Genomic DNA, 15264 nt, shown 5'->3' with positions numbered 1-15264 from the left:
ACAGCAGAGGGGCTGTGTCAGCTCTCCTCCAACTCAGTTCACAGCATCAGGATACACACGCCAATTTTCCCATAGTAAGGAATGCTTGGTCTCCACCCACAACCAGTTCTAGTGACCTTCACCAGTCACTTCATCTGTACTATATGACAAGAACATTGTGAAACTCAAATGAGACCATGCAGTTAAAATGCTCAGCACAGGCCAGGGACATAGGGAATACTCAATAAGCATTAGGTCTTGTTTCTACATTCAGGTTTAGTCATCTTTTCCAGAAACAGTCTTCTCACATCCTGCAAAAGTTCCAGGGAAAATGCCTTTTTAAAACCTGCAGGATGACCTGTGCCCCACTGCTGGCAAGTAAATTGTTGAGTCATCTGGGTTTTTTCCTGTCACTGACCAGTTCTCTGACACCAGTTGGGTGTCCAACAATTCAATTAAATTTTGACACTAACTATCTGGAATTAGCACAGAATCCCAGTTTAAAGATTCAGTTCCACAAAATTGCCCCCCCACTTCAGATGTTGATACCAAGTCTCATAATTCTGACCAAATGGCTATGAATTGGAGGTTCCCATAACCCCCTCTATAATTTTCTAAAAAAGGTTCACAGATCTCAGAACACACTACTTAAACATTTGTCAGCATGTAAAGGATACACCTCAGGAACAATCAATGGAAAAGATACACAGGGAAAGCTATGGAGGAGGGATGTGGAGCTTTCCATGATCTCTCTATCCATCCCACCCTCCAATACCTTGATATGTTCACCAATTTGGAAGTTCTCCCAATCTCACTGTTCATGGATTTTTATTACCCAATCTCCATGCCCCACCCCACCTGGAGGTCAGTGGGTAGGGCTGAAAGTTCCAACCAAATCACTTGTTCACGCAGGTAACCATACTTGAGGATATGGAGGGGCTCTACCGTAAGTCATCTCATGAGTATAACCTCAGGTGTGATCAAAAGGGGCTCATTATGGATAACAAAAGACACACCTAGCACTCTTAAAATTCCAAGGGTTTTAGGAGTTTTGTGCTAGGAACTAGGAACAAAGACCAAATATATGTCTTATCATGACCACAGGTCCATAGTACTTATAGCCAATCATCCTAAGAGGCTCAGGGCCAGAGCCAGTTCCAGCATAAGCCATGATCTCACCATGGAAACCTTCTTGAGGTAGTCTATAAGGAGACTAGTCTTACACTCTTTCCTCAGGAGCCCAGGGAGCATGTAAATAAGAAAATCTGCTTCAGGACAGTAACTGTCCTGGGAGATGCGTGTGATTCCCATTCCTTTGTCCTTATGTCTTCATCATCTTGAATAATTTCTCACCTTGCCATTCAACAGGCCATTGGGGCCCAAGACCTTGTTGAAAATGTGTTTTCCTACATGCGCATCCACAGCTGACAGGGGGTCATCTAGAATATAGATGTCTGCATTTTGATAGGTAGCTCTGGCCAGGCTGACTCTCTGCTTCTGACCACCACTGAGATTTATACCCTGAAGAAAACAAAAAAGAATAAAATAATTTCTGAAGGAGAAAATAATTACTATTAAGTATTATTCCCTAGTCCCAACTTCACAGAGTTTAATAAGGAGGGGCAAAAGTAAAAAATTTGCCTCAAGAAAGTATTAAGAGCATAAAATTCTTACATTTCTTTATACAAATAAATAATTTTGATTCAAATAATTTTCAGTCCAATAGTTAAAGGCATGCACAATTTACATTTTCTATCAGATAATTTACTTATTTAACATTTTGTAGCTTTCCTACTCCATGAGAATCTAGAGGTATACCAGAGTAGAGGTTTTCTCTATTTTGTTCCTGGATGTAATCCCAGCACTTAAAATAATGCCTTTTGCATATTTGCTTAGTAAATGTATGCTGAATTAATAAGCAGAATCACACGAGAGTTGTCACTAATCTTCTAGCATTTCCAGATCCTTGCATCCCCAAAGGTTCATTTTTAGTAATGGAACAATGAATGAAAACATTCCAAATATGAAGAACCAGAAATTTTTAAATAAATTAATGCTATGTCTATAAAGTTATTTAAAAATATAACTTCATCATTTAAAATAAATTTTTATAAAAAATCATCTAATAACACGAGGTATTTAATAATATAGGTAAACCTTGGGTCAGTCTCTCAATCCTTTGCCTCATCAACTTTTATTTAGGTTGTGGAATTCCAACATTTGCTTCTAGGTATAAAGTTTAAAAATTCTGAGTTAATACACAAATCTCTGCGGCCAGGTAATACAAACACATTTTCTGATGTTTGTTCCACATGACTACCAATACTAGTCAGCTATGTTACTCATGTACTTTGCCATCACCCTTATTTTTTTTTCTTGAATATTTCTTCACCCTTCAAGGTCCCTTGTTGTCCAAGTACCTTCTCTCCAATCTCAGCCATGTCTCCTCCAGGCAATATTTCCAAGTCTGGGAGGAGAGCACAGGCCTCCAGAACTTGCTGGTACTTCTTCTCATTGAACTCTGACCCAAAAAGGATGTTGTCCTTTATGGTGCCATTCTGAATCCAGGACTGCTGAGGGACATAGGCTATGGTACCCTAGATAGGAAAGGATCAGACAGTGTGATAGTTGTACCTCCAGAAATGCAAGGTTGAAGGATGAGATGGGCAGAAGTGGGAGAGCAAATAGAACTTAGACTTCAAGAACTATGTGTCAGACTGCTTGAGCATCTGGTGTTTATGAATGTGCTTGTATTTATTACACTGACCAGGGAGAAAGACTCAATTCATCATTAAGCCTCCTTTTTCTAGACTATCATTTTCTTGTCACAATCCTGAAAATCAGAAGATGAATGCACATGCTGCTTCTAGAACAGTGTTTTAGTTCAACTCAATGAGTATACTGGACCTACTTTCAGGGAGTACCATAGATGACATTTTACGAAGCAAAAACTGAAAGGTTAGAATTAAGACACCAGGCGGTGCACTAAGCAGGTAATATCCAAAAAGAGATAAAGACCAACAGAAGCCTTGTTTTAAAAAAAAAAAACTTAGTCCCCCCAAACCAAAGGCCAAATGTTCTCTCTGTTATGTGGATGCTAACCCACAACAAGGGAGGGTTGGGAGGGAAAGAATAGAAGTTCATTGGATTAGACAAAGGGGAATGAAGGGCAGGGAGGGGGGATAGGAAAGACAGTAGAATGAATTAGACATAACTTTCCTATCCTTGTATATGAATACATGACCAGAGTAATTCCACATCATGTACAACCATAAGAATAGGATCCTAATTAGAATAAGTTATACTTCATGGATGTACCATATGCCAAAATAAACTCTATTGTCATGCATATTTAAAAAGATCAAATAGATTTTTAAAACACTGTTATGAGTTAGCAATAAAAAGCTTTCCATAGGAATTGGGGGATAAAGTTAAATCTGTACAGTCATCTCTGGTATAGTGCATTTTTAAAACTGCAACTTAGCTCACGAGAGATTGGTAAATCAAGAAACCATGTCAGCATATCGTGGAAGAAGAGATATTTCTTAAAATTTTCCAAGTGGGTCAATATAAAGCAACCAAGGGCAAGTTTTCTCATAATTGAAAAGAAAGCTTTAGGTCTGGAGATGTAGCTCAGTGGTTGAGTATTGCCCAGCACACACAAGGCCCTGAGTTCCATCCCTGGCATCACACAAAAATTAATTAATTAAAAAAGATTTAGCAATATACAAAGATCTTAAGGGGAAAAACCCCTGAAGTTCTATAGACCTGACTCTGGTACAAGTTACTGACTGGCTTAATAATTCAGAAACACCTCTAATTTCCTCTAAATTTAGCTCCCTGAGGAAGTTGAGAGTACCAATGAAAATGCCATGAAAACATTTTCCTGTGTTAAAAAAATCATGACAAGAAGGAGTCAACACCCTATGACAGGTTTGAATTAGGAACAAGTGTACTCAAAATCTAGTTCTCAAAGGAAGAGGTGAGACGCCCAAGGTGAATTGTAATGTTGGGTTGATGTTGAGTACAGATGCCAGTGCTGATTTTACAGACCCCTGCTCTTTTGCTCTTGCTATTGCTTCTGTTGATACTGTAGCAGACATGCTGACACTCTGAAGAAAGACATCTCTAATGAATAGTGTACACTCTTCCTATGCATATGAGAATCACCTGGGGAGCTCATTAAAAATGCAAACTCTGAGAACCAGAGTCTGATTATATAAGCTTGGAATGGGGAAGAGAGTCTATTGTTCACAAATCTACCAGATGGGTCCAAGGCCTCACCTACTAGTGTATTCTCCCCAGTGAGGAAACTGAAAGGCCCATATTTGAAAGTCAGAAGTCTTCTCCATTGGCATTCCCTCTCACCTTGATGGTGATGTGCCCATGGACATTCTCCATTTCTCCCAGCATGGCTGACATCAAGGAAGATTTCCCAGAGCCCACAGTGCCCACCACAGCTACCAACTGGCCTTCCATAATGTCCAGGTTCACACTGAAAGAAGCAAAATGATTTTGAAAGAGATGAGGGCTTGGTAGCCAAGAGTAGTTCAAACTCTGACTCTCCATCAAGTCTGGTATTATTGTGGGAATCACATTTGAAGTGGCAAACAGCACTCAAAGAGTGGGAGAAACCAAACTTTATGTTATGCTGGTGGGCCCAGAGGAGATTAGCACTTCAAATTCTGAGTGCCTCTTACCAGTTTTTCACAACATTTATAGGCTATCTAGTGTGATAAATTTTCTAGTCTAAAACGATACATAGTTGTGCATGTGGGAAGTATGTTCATAAAAGCAGAGCTCCTTAAGGGAGACTGGCTCCTCTTACAAGATCTTTGGTAAATCTCTAGCCTTGGGCCTTCACAGGGGCGTTTACACTTAAAAGGAAAGTAGTTAGACCCTAGGGCCTTTACAATCCAAAAGGAAGAAGTGAATGGTGCTAATTAGGTTCCCTGAAAACCAGTAGGCAGAATGGGTAGGGGAACTCTCTCCCTTTCCTAGTCACTAATTTTTACAGACAGCATCCTTAGTTTACTTTATATCCAGACCTGGGTCAGTTACCCACTACAGTATTAGATTTCCCCCTGAAGATTAGAAAATTAAGCTTGGACATACAAGACCTCACAGTGCTTCTTTAATGAGTTTTTTTTTTTTTTTTTTTTTAAGCTCTAAAAGGCTAAAGAATGAGTCCTGATTTATCCACTTCATCTATAAGTTATGCTAAATGTGCATTTCCAATGGAAATATTCTCCTAGAACCAACGCAGTACCATAGAATAAGTTCCAGATGTGAGTCTAGAGACCTGGCTTGGTTCAGGTCCTAATTCTACCACTGTGGGGTTAAATGATTTTAGAAGGTTACTTGTTCTAGACTAATGACTTCTGTTTCTAAACTAACAGGGTTAGACTAAATCAATGTTTTTCAAATTAGGTTATCAATAACAAACTAAATGTTACTTATTTTTACTCCAATCTTTTTCAAATTTGTGTATTCAATGAATAGCCCTAGCCGAAAGCAGATTCCTTGATCCTTCTGGGGAAGATCTGACTTCTCTGGCTGGGATGGAGCCTTCATTGGGCTATAATCCTGTAACCTGGTTTGCCAGCCTTATTAGTTGAGTTCCTAGAACATTTGGAACATTAGAATTTGGCTTGCAGTCTTTCTTTGAACCTGCCACTGAGTTGAACTTCTTCCAGACTTACAGCAGTAAAATGGGAACTACGTCTACTTTCCCCTCTGTAAAGGGAAGTTTTTGGGTTGGGAGGGTTCAGAGCAGGGGCTCCTGCCCTGACCCATCCTGTGGCTAGCTCCAGAGTCCATGTTCAGGACTACAGGAATAGGAGAGAAGGGCGGGAGGTCATAAGAAGAGAGATGATGAAGCATGCTTAGTTGTGAAGAAAGACATGGCCAGCTCTGTTTCCAATGTGCTCATTGGATTAGTTGGTGTGCCTAAGAGATGCTCTTTGTGTAGCACTATGGCAAGAGGCTTAGGGTAAGCACACCCACATGACAGAAGAGGTGGCCTACAGGGTAGAGTGTAGGAATGGGTTATTTTGATGTGAAACTCTAGACAAGGAATTGAATTTTATAGAGGTAGCTTCCATTGTGTGGTCTGTGGGGAAAAGTCAGATTCTAATGTTCCTATTTTTTTTTATTTAAAATAATGTTATTGTATTTTTAGACCTTTATTTATTTTTATGTGGTACTGTGGATCAAACCCAGTGCCTCATACATGTGAGGCAAGCACTCTACCACTGAGCTACAACCACTTCAAGCCCCTGATTATTATTCTTAAATGAATGAATGATCTTAAAGTTCAGGTTCTTGTGTGTAACTCTACCATTCCCAGAGACCAGGGTTACTTGCCAACCCGGCACTATCTCCATCAGTTATCTGGGAAACAAACATTGTCATGGGTTTTAAGCTGGAGAGTCAGACCATTATACAATAGGAAAGCTGGATGGCAAATAAAATCACAGGATAAAGGTTCAGAATCTTTGCTCTCAGCTTATCTCTCAGAGGCTTAGCCTACACTAGTATTTAACTGAACACATACACATGGTTTGCTTCCCCATGTATTCTATTACAGGGAATTTTCTGAAAACAGGACAGTCAAGAAGAATTCTAAGGAATAACAGCATAGTAAGAGGGCAACTCACTCTTGGATTGTGGTTTCTGCATCCGGGTCCCATGTAAAGGAGGCCTCCGAAAACTGCACAGCTTTGTCTATTGAAGAAAAGGCCCCCTCTTTTAGTTACATGTAAGTCCCCATATATCTACCTTCCCTTACCTAGCCCTCATGTGACTCTGCTTCCTTTATCAACTCCTAAGGTCACCTCTGTTAGATGCTGCTAGCAGGAGGCAAATGAAAGCTTCCAGGATGAGACTAGAAGTGGCCTGCATATTTGAAGTCCTTTTTTATTCAGAAGTCCTAAACCTGGTGGCCCAGATTCCTGAGTACATCCCCAGGCCCTCGGTTGACTAGTCCCCTTGTATGAGTTCCACCTCCTTAAACAAACCCTCCCACCCTGGATTCCAGACCCACCGCTCACCCTGGCCATGGATGCCCTCCAGTTCAGAACCTGTGTGTTCCTTCACTCCAGGCTACCTTCCCAGTTCCACACATTTGGCTCCACTCTGACCTCTGCTTCCTGGATCCTTTTCAGGATTCCTTGCTTGTTTGTTTTGTTTTCATAACAGCTGGCCTAGTTTTGCTTAGCAACATAGCTAAACAATCCACTCTGGGTGAAAACATAATTTAAGCTAACATAGTATGCTTATTATACAAGCATACGATCAGGACTAAACTCCCTTTAATTAGTTTGCTGCTAATAAGCCTTATGCATGTCAAAATTCTGGCACCAGCACTATGAATAATTTGGGGAAACAACTTCCAAATTGTTTACCAAAATTGTGGTCATGTCGAATGGCAGATGTGTCCAAGTCATCCCCTCCCAAGTACTTCTCTAACCGTTCTACAGAAACGCTGGCCTGGAAAGGACACAAAGGGTCTCAAGAATAAAAAATTTCAATAACTAACAAATAGGGAAAGGAACTTTGTCATCAGCCTGTGATTTGCCTTGTGCCACATCTAGAACCTCTGACCCTTATCACAGATCCAGTCACATTTCAGCCCTGGAAGCCATCCCACCCTGGACAGAATTAAATTCAGCCCTTCAGGAAACTCAAGGAGTTCAACTCTACTCCTATCTCTGCCCAATCTTTGGCCCTGTTTCCAGAAACTGTCTCATGCCTTCTTCTAAGATAAAGCCCTAATTTTCTACCTACATCTGGTAACAGGGTCCCTCTCTTGCTCTTATTTAATTGAGTCTATTCTTTGATGATAGCTCCAGTATCCTAACTGGGTTACCACTGGGACCCTTTAAAAAGGAATTGATCAAAGCTTAAACTGAAGTTGGCAGAACACTCAGTGGTCCCTGGAACATGAAAACTGGGGAGGTTTTCAAGGAGTTTCTACAAGGATGTTTTTCATCATCCTTCCTATCTTCCGACAAGGTTGTCATGAAATGGTTTCTCACGGCCACCTGACCTGATGAAGTATTAGGCTTTTTGCCTATACCTTCCTTAGGGACAAACTGCAGGTGATAAAAAGTGCTTAGCTATTGCATGGATCACCTCCTCAGAAACAAGAGTGCCCCACTATCTATGCTGTGTTATCATCCAAACCCTTTTTCTTCAGCGTTACACTGTGGGACAAGGAATGCAGGGAGCTGACACCTTTGCTGATCTTGCTTTTGCTATCTATGTAATAAACTTTACCTGAGCATATTATTTCTTTACTGGCCAGATGGGTCAGCCTTTCTTCATTCCCTCCAGGACAAGGAGGCCTTCTCCTAAACACCAGTCCTTCCTATAGCCAGAGCTGCCTGAAGCAGGTCACCACAATTCTCCTACTTCCCATCATTCTGGCCCATCACCTGCCCCGTCCACTGACTCTTCTGTTACTCACCAGGACTGGAGCTAATTGTAAGATGAGTATCATCAGTCTGCCACCTGCCTTGTGAACCAACCCTGAGGTCTGATCCTTGGCTCATCTCAGAGCTCAGTTTTCAGAACCCAGACACTCTGGCCCATCCAAGGCCTCCTAAACTCCAAACTCATTTTCTGACATGGCTCTAAATTTACCACTATGTGGGTTCATACAAAAGAGAGGGTCTTTTCTTTCCCTTTGCACTATTTGTCTAATGTATCAACACCTCAAAAACCTTAGAAAAATATGTAGGAAATGGGTTGTGGAAAAGGGCTTAGAAATATTCCCAACAACAAGGCTAATCATAATAGTCTTCACAAGGTTCCCTGTGAGTTTAAAAAGGTTAGCTTGGTAATCCTAATTTTAGAGTTACATATATTGAGGCTCAGAGAGTTTGCAATTTAAGACCAAACATTTGCCTCCAGAGATCAAACAGATCTAATGGAAAGTTCACCAGCAGAAGCTGGACATGGGACATAATAGGTCAGTTATTCTGGACTCTAGGGCTTTTACCCAGAGATAAGCAGTTAGCAGTGAAGTTCCTATGTACCTGGAGCACAGAGGAGATCATCATGGGAAGCATGCTCAGGGGAAAGCGCAGGATGTTGAAGAGAGTGATGGAGGTGAAGGCCTTTTCTGCATCCAAAATATTGTTGCTATCCACCAGAACATAAACAGCAAATGTGATCACAGACACCTGGGAAGAGTAAGGTCATAAGCAATCTATTCCTAAAAGGATCCAAGCAGCCTTGTGCTGTTTCAGGAACATAGTATGTAAACAGTGGAGGAACCTGAAGGATTATCTCAGCTTGCTGTTACTGATAAGAAAACAGCCAAAGAGAGAAAGAAATATTTTGCCCAAGGTTACAAAGTCAATTAACGAATTGCTAGGACCAGAGTGCAGATCTTCTTCATATCAATATTCCTCTTACCATAAACTCATATTACCTCTCCCAAGAAGACAAGGAACTGTTCTATACACATGCATTCATGCTAAACATCCTGAAAGCTTGTTCTTGGTTACCAGAACAGCAAACAGTACACAACGGTGGAACTAGAACTGGGGCCTAATGTAGGGATGATGACATGGGGGTTTCATGAGCAGTGATAAATTCCCTGAGTTTCTGGATCAGGCCTACAGACACTGGGTATCTATCAAGAATAGATGTTCCTGTTCAGGAAGCTGACCCAAATCCAAAACCTACCAAGTCCACTGACTCCTCTGCTACTCACCAGGACTGGAGCTAATTGTAAGATGAGTATAATCAGAGTCTGCAGCTGACCAAAGAGCCTCAGGTTCTTGAGCTCTTTCTTCCGGATGTTGTGGACTTGGTCTTTGAATGAAGGTTCCCAGGCAAAATATTTCAGGATCTAATAGGTTAGAAAAGAGCACAACCCACACTGTTGTCCTGAAAGGGCACCAGGTGTGTCTGATCTACCTACATTTAAGGATATGCTCCCTTGTTTCCAACTCCCTTATTTGGGAGTTAGATATCCAGATTATAAAGAATGATTACAGAGAGATAGTTTGCATTTGTTGACAACCTGCTACATACAAAGAATTTTACATATATTATCTCATTGAATCTTTATAACAACCTGTCTCAGTTTGCCTGGGACAAAGGAGTGGCCAAGACAGGGTCTATTTGTGCTAGAACCTAGAAAGTCACTCACTCAGTCCACTTTTGTAGAATCATTGTTTCCATTTAAATCATAAGGAAACAAGCTGAGAGAAGTGAAGTGACTTGCCTGAGGCCACCAAGCTAGCAATTGTAAAGATTCAAAACCAAGTCTTAATTTTGCCCCATTAGTAGAAAGACATATCAGAGTTCTGAGTAGAGAAATATCAGGGAGTTAAAAGAAGCCTCCTGTTTCATTTTTCAAAATTTTAGGGTAATATTAAAATCCATGAGTCCAAACAATTTTCTAAAAACTTACAGTCACCTTTAAAGAACAAAATGTATTATTTTGAAAGCTGAGAAACAAGCATTTATCTTGCCTATCCTGTATAAACTTTATTTTAGGGAACCAGCTAGTCAATAAAAGACAATTCTTTATAGGAATTCAGGTAATCAATTCCAAAGGAATAACAGAATTAAAATATCACTGTCTCACAAAAAATTTCACCATTTTGCAATTCTTAATGAAAAAATAGGTCTAAGCAACCATGATAAAATTTGTACATCCACATTTTTGTTAACCTTGATTGCATATTAGAATTCCTTAGGAAGCTTTTCAAAAATATAGATACTTAGGTCTCAACCCTCAAGAGAGTTCAATTTAAATGATCTGAAGTGAGTCTCAAATTTCACAGGTGATATTAATGCGCTGCCAGGGTCACAAAGCACAGTTCCCAGGGAAAGAAGAAACCACTCGGATAATACCTGAGCTCACTGAGTGGCCCTCACTCTTGCTATTTTGAAGCACACAGAACCACTTGAAAGTAATACCCTACCCCAAGAAAATCTAATTAAATCTGACTACCAATTTATAAGGAATACAGGAAACAAGGCAACCTGTTTCCTTTAATATGATAGAGGGCTGTTACAAATTAAGGTCACTATCAACAAAATGCCATATGTGGATATTTCTTTAACAAACAGCTAAAGAAGAGGAGTATGAGGCAATGGGGAAATTGGCATTGAAGGATGATCGTTATTTTTTTTTAGGTGCAATATGGTATATTATGGTTATGTTAAAAAAAGGAAATTCTTTTGGAGACACATAAAATGTACTTAAGAATGAAATGACAAGACATCTGAGATTTGCTTTAAAATAATCTCTCAGGTGTGACATGGAGATGGGCATCCAGATGAAACTAGTCAGATCAGGCTGACAATTACTGGGGCTGGGTCCACGCAGCTTCATTATATCATTCTGTATGTTTAAAATTTTTTGTAATAAAATGAAAAAACAAATCAAAATAAATGTAAATAAAAAAGGGTAAATAAAAAGATATCAAGGTTTAAAAGAGGAACTGGGAGGGATTATAGGAGATGAAACAGAACATTCAGGGGTAGACAAATCAGGAATCATGAGACATACAGTAGAGGCCAAGGAGCAGGACCACACAATCTCTACTGGAATTTACTAGGGCAAAGAAATTCAGTCTCGTCATTGCAACCAGAGGTCTACCAACATCTGGCTTCTTACCTTGATTCCACTGAGAATCTCATTCATGGTTTTCAAACGTCTGTCTTTATGTTTCATATTATTGAACTGCCAGGAAAAGGCAAAATAAACAAAACATGCTTCCATGAGAAAGGTTTGCAGCAGGTACTAATCCTCAGAGATAGTGGTGACTGTCACTTAGAGCTTGAGGTGCTCAGTGATGGCATTCATCTCTCTCCAACTCTCCCCGCTGCCCACTCTGGTTCATCTGTCCCTATCTTCCTTCTGATCCTGAAACGCGTGCATCTTGTTTCTGCCCCACAGCCTTCACCTGACTAGTGACATCTTATATCATTCTTCCCTTCCCCTTCCCAAGGCTTGCCCCTCATGGTCAGACTTGTGTCATTCAAGCTTGGTTTAAATGTCTCCTCCTCACAGAGGACTGACTCTCTCAACATCTAATTGAAAACAACTACCCACTCACTCACTATATTTCACCCTTAGTTCTCTGTATACTACTTATCAAGATCTGGCATTTTTCTTCTTTGTGTAGTTCTTGTCTCCCCACCCACAAGCAGAATATAAGATCCAAAAGAGCAGGAACCTTGTCTAATTTGCTGCTGTTTCAGAAAAGTGAGATGTGCTACAAATATTTTTAAAACAATTATTTGTAATGGAAAAAATGCAAAACATGTGAAGGAATAAGTTGTGAACACCATCAAGTCAACCCACCCAACCTGTGATTTCTGGCAGAACTAAGAGACTGTCTGCGTGAAGCCCTTCCACTTGGTTGTAGCAGGGTCATTGCCAGGACTTAAGAGTCGAGATGGTTCACATGACTACTCTGAGTGGTTGGTTTGTATCACTATAATAGAGAAACAGCATCAAAAATCACAGTTCTGAGGGCAGCCCAGCAGAGCAGGGTAGAAGAGTTATGTGCCAGGTCTCCTGGGAAGCCTTTCCCTCTTCAGTCAGGCTCTTCCCTCTAACATGAATGAAGACCACATAAGCCCTGAGTGATCAGAAGATGAAAAAGGAAAACAAAGAAACTCAGGTATATTTGGGATGATGGAAAGTTTTAAACCAACTTTGCTTTGTCCTAACTCCTTAAAGAATGAGAGCAACTAAAAATGTTTAGACTTTAAAGAAAGCATGTATCCCCAGGATGACTGTTTCTTCACCTGAATACTCCTATTCTTGGTGACCAATATTCCATTAACTGGGATGAGGAGAACCATCACCCCAACACCTGCTAAAACTGAGGGTCCCAACTCTCTCCATAGGAAGTAGATGGATAAGACAATCTGTAGAACAGTTGACCACAGCAGGTGCAGGAAGCTGGTCACATCCATGAGCTTCTGAGCATCCACAGACATCAGGTTCACTGTTTCTCCAATGGGGTACTGCTTTCTGGCCAAGTTGGATAGGGTCAGTGCCTAAAGATAAATTTAAATCAGGATTGAGATTCATGAGCAAGGCCCAGAAAACTGGGGAGGAGAAGTGGAAACACAGGAAGTGAGAACACAATGGAAGGATGTGGATGCAACTTCAAGGGACTGTGACTTCTTGCTTCCAAATATTCCTCACACTATTCTCTCATTCTTGACTACTCTTTCCTCTTTTTTCCACCTTTCTCCAACCCCACTTATCCACACACTTCTTTGCCCTGAAAACTCCCATTAATCCTTTGGTGTCAGTTTAGATGCAACTTCTGAGAAGGCTCCCCTGACTCCAAAGTTTAGGATAGATACCTCTTCTGGATACTCCTAAAACATTCTGTTTATCTTTTTTCATTACCTTCATTACAATGAACTGTAATCATTTTGGTTTTCTATTTCTGTACCAGAGGTAAACTCTGTGAGGACAAGGGCTACATCTATCCATTTCACTGCTATATTATGTGACAGATGGTAGGGAATCAAATACTAAAGAATGGGAGGAAAGAAGGGATAGAAGGATGAAGGGAAGAAATCAGCATGTATTGATTCTGGCCAGAGACTTAGTGGCAAAGTTAATTGCAACCACACTCTTATACTGGGATTTGCAAGCATTCCCAAGAAGGACAGATATTTTAGAATGGAGAGGAAAAATGCAGAGTTCACATTTCTGAAGCAAAATGTCTTGACAATTGTTAGGAATTTGTAGGTAATCTCTAGATGCCTGAATCTTATTTGTGGGCTTCTTGCTCTCATGTTAGAGAGATCAGAATGCTAATTCCCACAGGTTTGTCACAACAATGCCTTATACAAATGCACCAGAGCAATGAAACTGGCTTATACTATGCTCACAAAGGCACCATCTGGTGTGGCCTGCATCTCCCCATTAGAATGAACTGCCTTTTAATTCCCACAAAAACAGTATATGGACTATGACTGACCCTAGATGCCCACCTTTGTCCTACTCCTAGAAGCTCTACTGCCATCTAATCCAACAACACATTCTTTAAAACATGCTGGGATTCTTGATCATATAGTAGAAAGAGAGAGATTTCCTAAAATATTAGGCTACCAAGGTTCTAGAGGAATCATGACTAGCTTCTTTTCTGACTTTACATTTTCTATTAAGGCATTTTAACCTTCTCAAGAGAGGCAGGAAGAGAGAACAAGTATCTAAGCCCTGCAGGCTGAAAGGCAGATCCTGGGAAGCTTGTCAGCTCCCTAGGATGACCATGTCCATGTCTAGAAACACACTTTTCATGTTTAATTTCCAAAGAAACATTTAAAGAAGTCTGTATGGCTGATCAAAACTAAGTGCTGAGATCAGTTATCATTTCCATCAAGTTTCCTTAATCTTGGAATAAATGCTTATGCTTGTTAAGGGAATTGTCTTTTGTGATGTCTGACATAGTCTTCTTACCTTCTTATACACAGAAGCCATGATGGTTGTCCGTACACTCATTCCCATTACGAAGCACAGTTGAAAATAAGACTGAAGGCAGAGAGATTGGACTAGAGCCACAACAAATAAGAGGATCGCATAGAGATATCCAGTCCACGCATACACGTTAGGGTCACTTACAAAGGAAATCAGCAATCTGCCAGAGCAAAACCAAGTAAATGATGCCCATTAAGTCTCCAAAGGCTCCTCTCTCTCTAAATAACAAAAATGACCAGAATTGCCCAATGCCTTTGGAAGACCTAATTTCCACAGTCTTGTCAATGATCTTGCTTTTATTTGGAGATGGCTAGTAAGAGCTTATGATTGATAACCCATAGCATGAGAATGGATAATTACTGAAATGATCCATGCAGCTGCCCCTGCAGTGCTTTGGTCCCACTCCTGGGTAAAAGTTAGCTTGTCGGACAAGTTGATTCATTTCTAGAAAATGCAACCCTAAAAATTAGGACAAGTATCCAGAATGAATTAAGGGCTTCCCTTATTGTGGTTCATTCAAGATCATGGCAGACAGCAAAGTTTATCATATTATTCTGAACCTCTTAGGAAAGGCTCTGGCTATAGGGAGAGAGAAGTTAGTTGCCTCCCTGGGTATGCTGTCCACCTTTGGGTGTGGCTCAGATCATAGCAGTTCTGTTGAACAAAAAAGAGGACTAACCTGTATCTGGCCTCCTATGAGGTAGTTAGGAATGTGAAAAAGAGACACCAAGTATATATCATCTTAAATCTTGAAAAATTCTTTGTGCTCTACAAGAACACAAAGCTGTGAGGAGAAATAAAAACTATGA

At 40.4% G+C, this 15264-nt stretch overlaps 1 protein-coding gene across 2 annotated transcripts in view; it reads right to left on the bottom strand.

Annotated features, from left to right (window-relative positions):
• The window catches only part of Abcc2 (ATP binding cassette subfamily C member 2), a 60736-nt gene that overhangs the window by 27998 nt on the left and 17474 nt on the right, over positions 1–15264 (bottom strand). For both annotated transcript variants that reach the window (XM_047554142.1, XM_047554143.1), the window contains exons 9-18: positions 14438–14615; positions 12763–13017; positions 11624–11689; positions 9704–9841; positions 9021–9167; positions 7386–7470; positions 6639–6705; positions 4348–4474; positions 2400–2576; positions 1333–1500 (exon numbers count right to left, since the gene is read on the bottom strand). In XM_047554142.1, coding sequence (XP_047410098.1) covers positions 1333–1500; positions 2400–2576; positions 4348–4474; positions 6639–6705; positions 7386–7470; positions 9021–9167; positions 9704–9841; positions 11624–11689; positions 12763–13017; positions 14438–14615 — 1408 coding nt within the window. The remainder of the gene's footprint in view (positions 1–1332; positions 1501–2399; positions 2577–4347; positions 4475–6638; positions 6706–7385; positions 7471–9020; positions 9168–9703; positions 9842–11623; positions 11690–12762; positions 13018–14437; positions 14616–15264) is intronic.

The sequence above is a fragment of the Sciurus carolinensis genome, chromosome 5 (assembly GCF_902686445.1).
Source record: "Sciurus carolinensis chromosome 5, mSciCar1.2, whole genome shotgun sequence".
NCBI lineage: Eukaryota > Metazoa > Chordata > Mammalia > Rodentia > Sciuridae > Sciurus > Sciurus carolinensis.
Note: the sequence above shows the minus strand (reverse complement) of the source record. Positions and strands in the feature narration are given on the sequence as shown.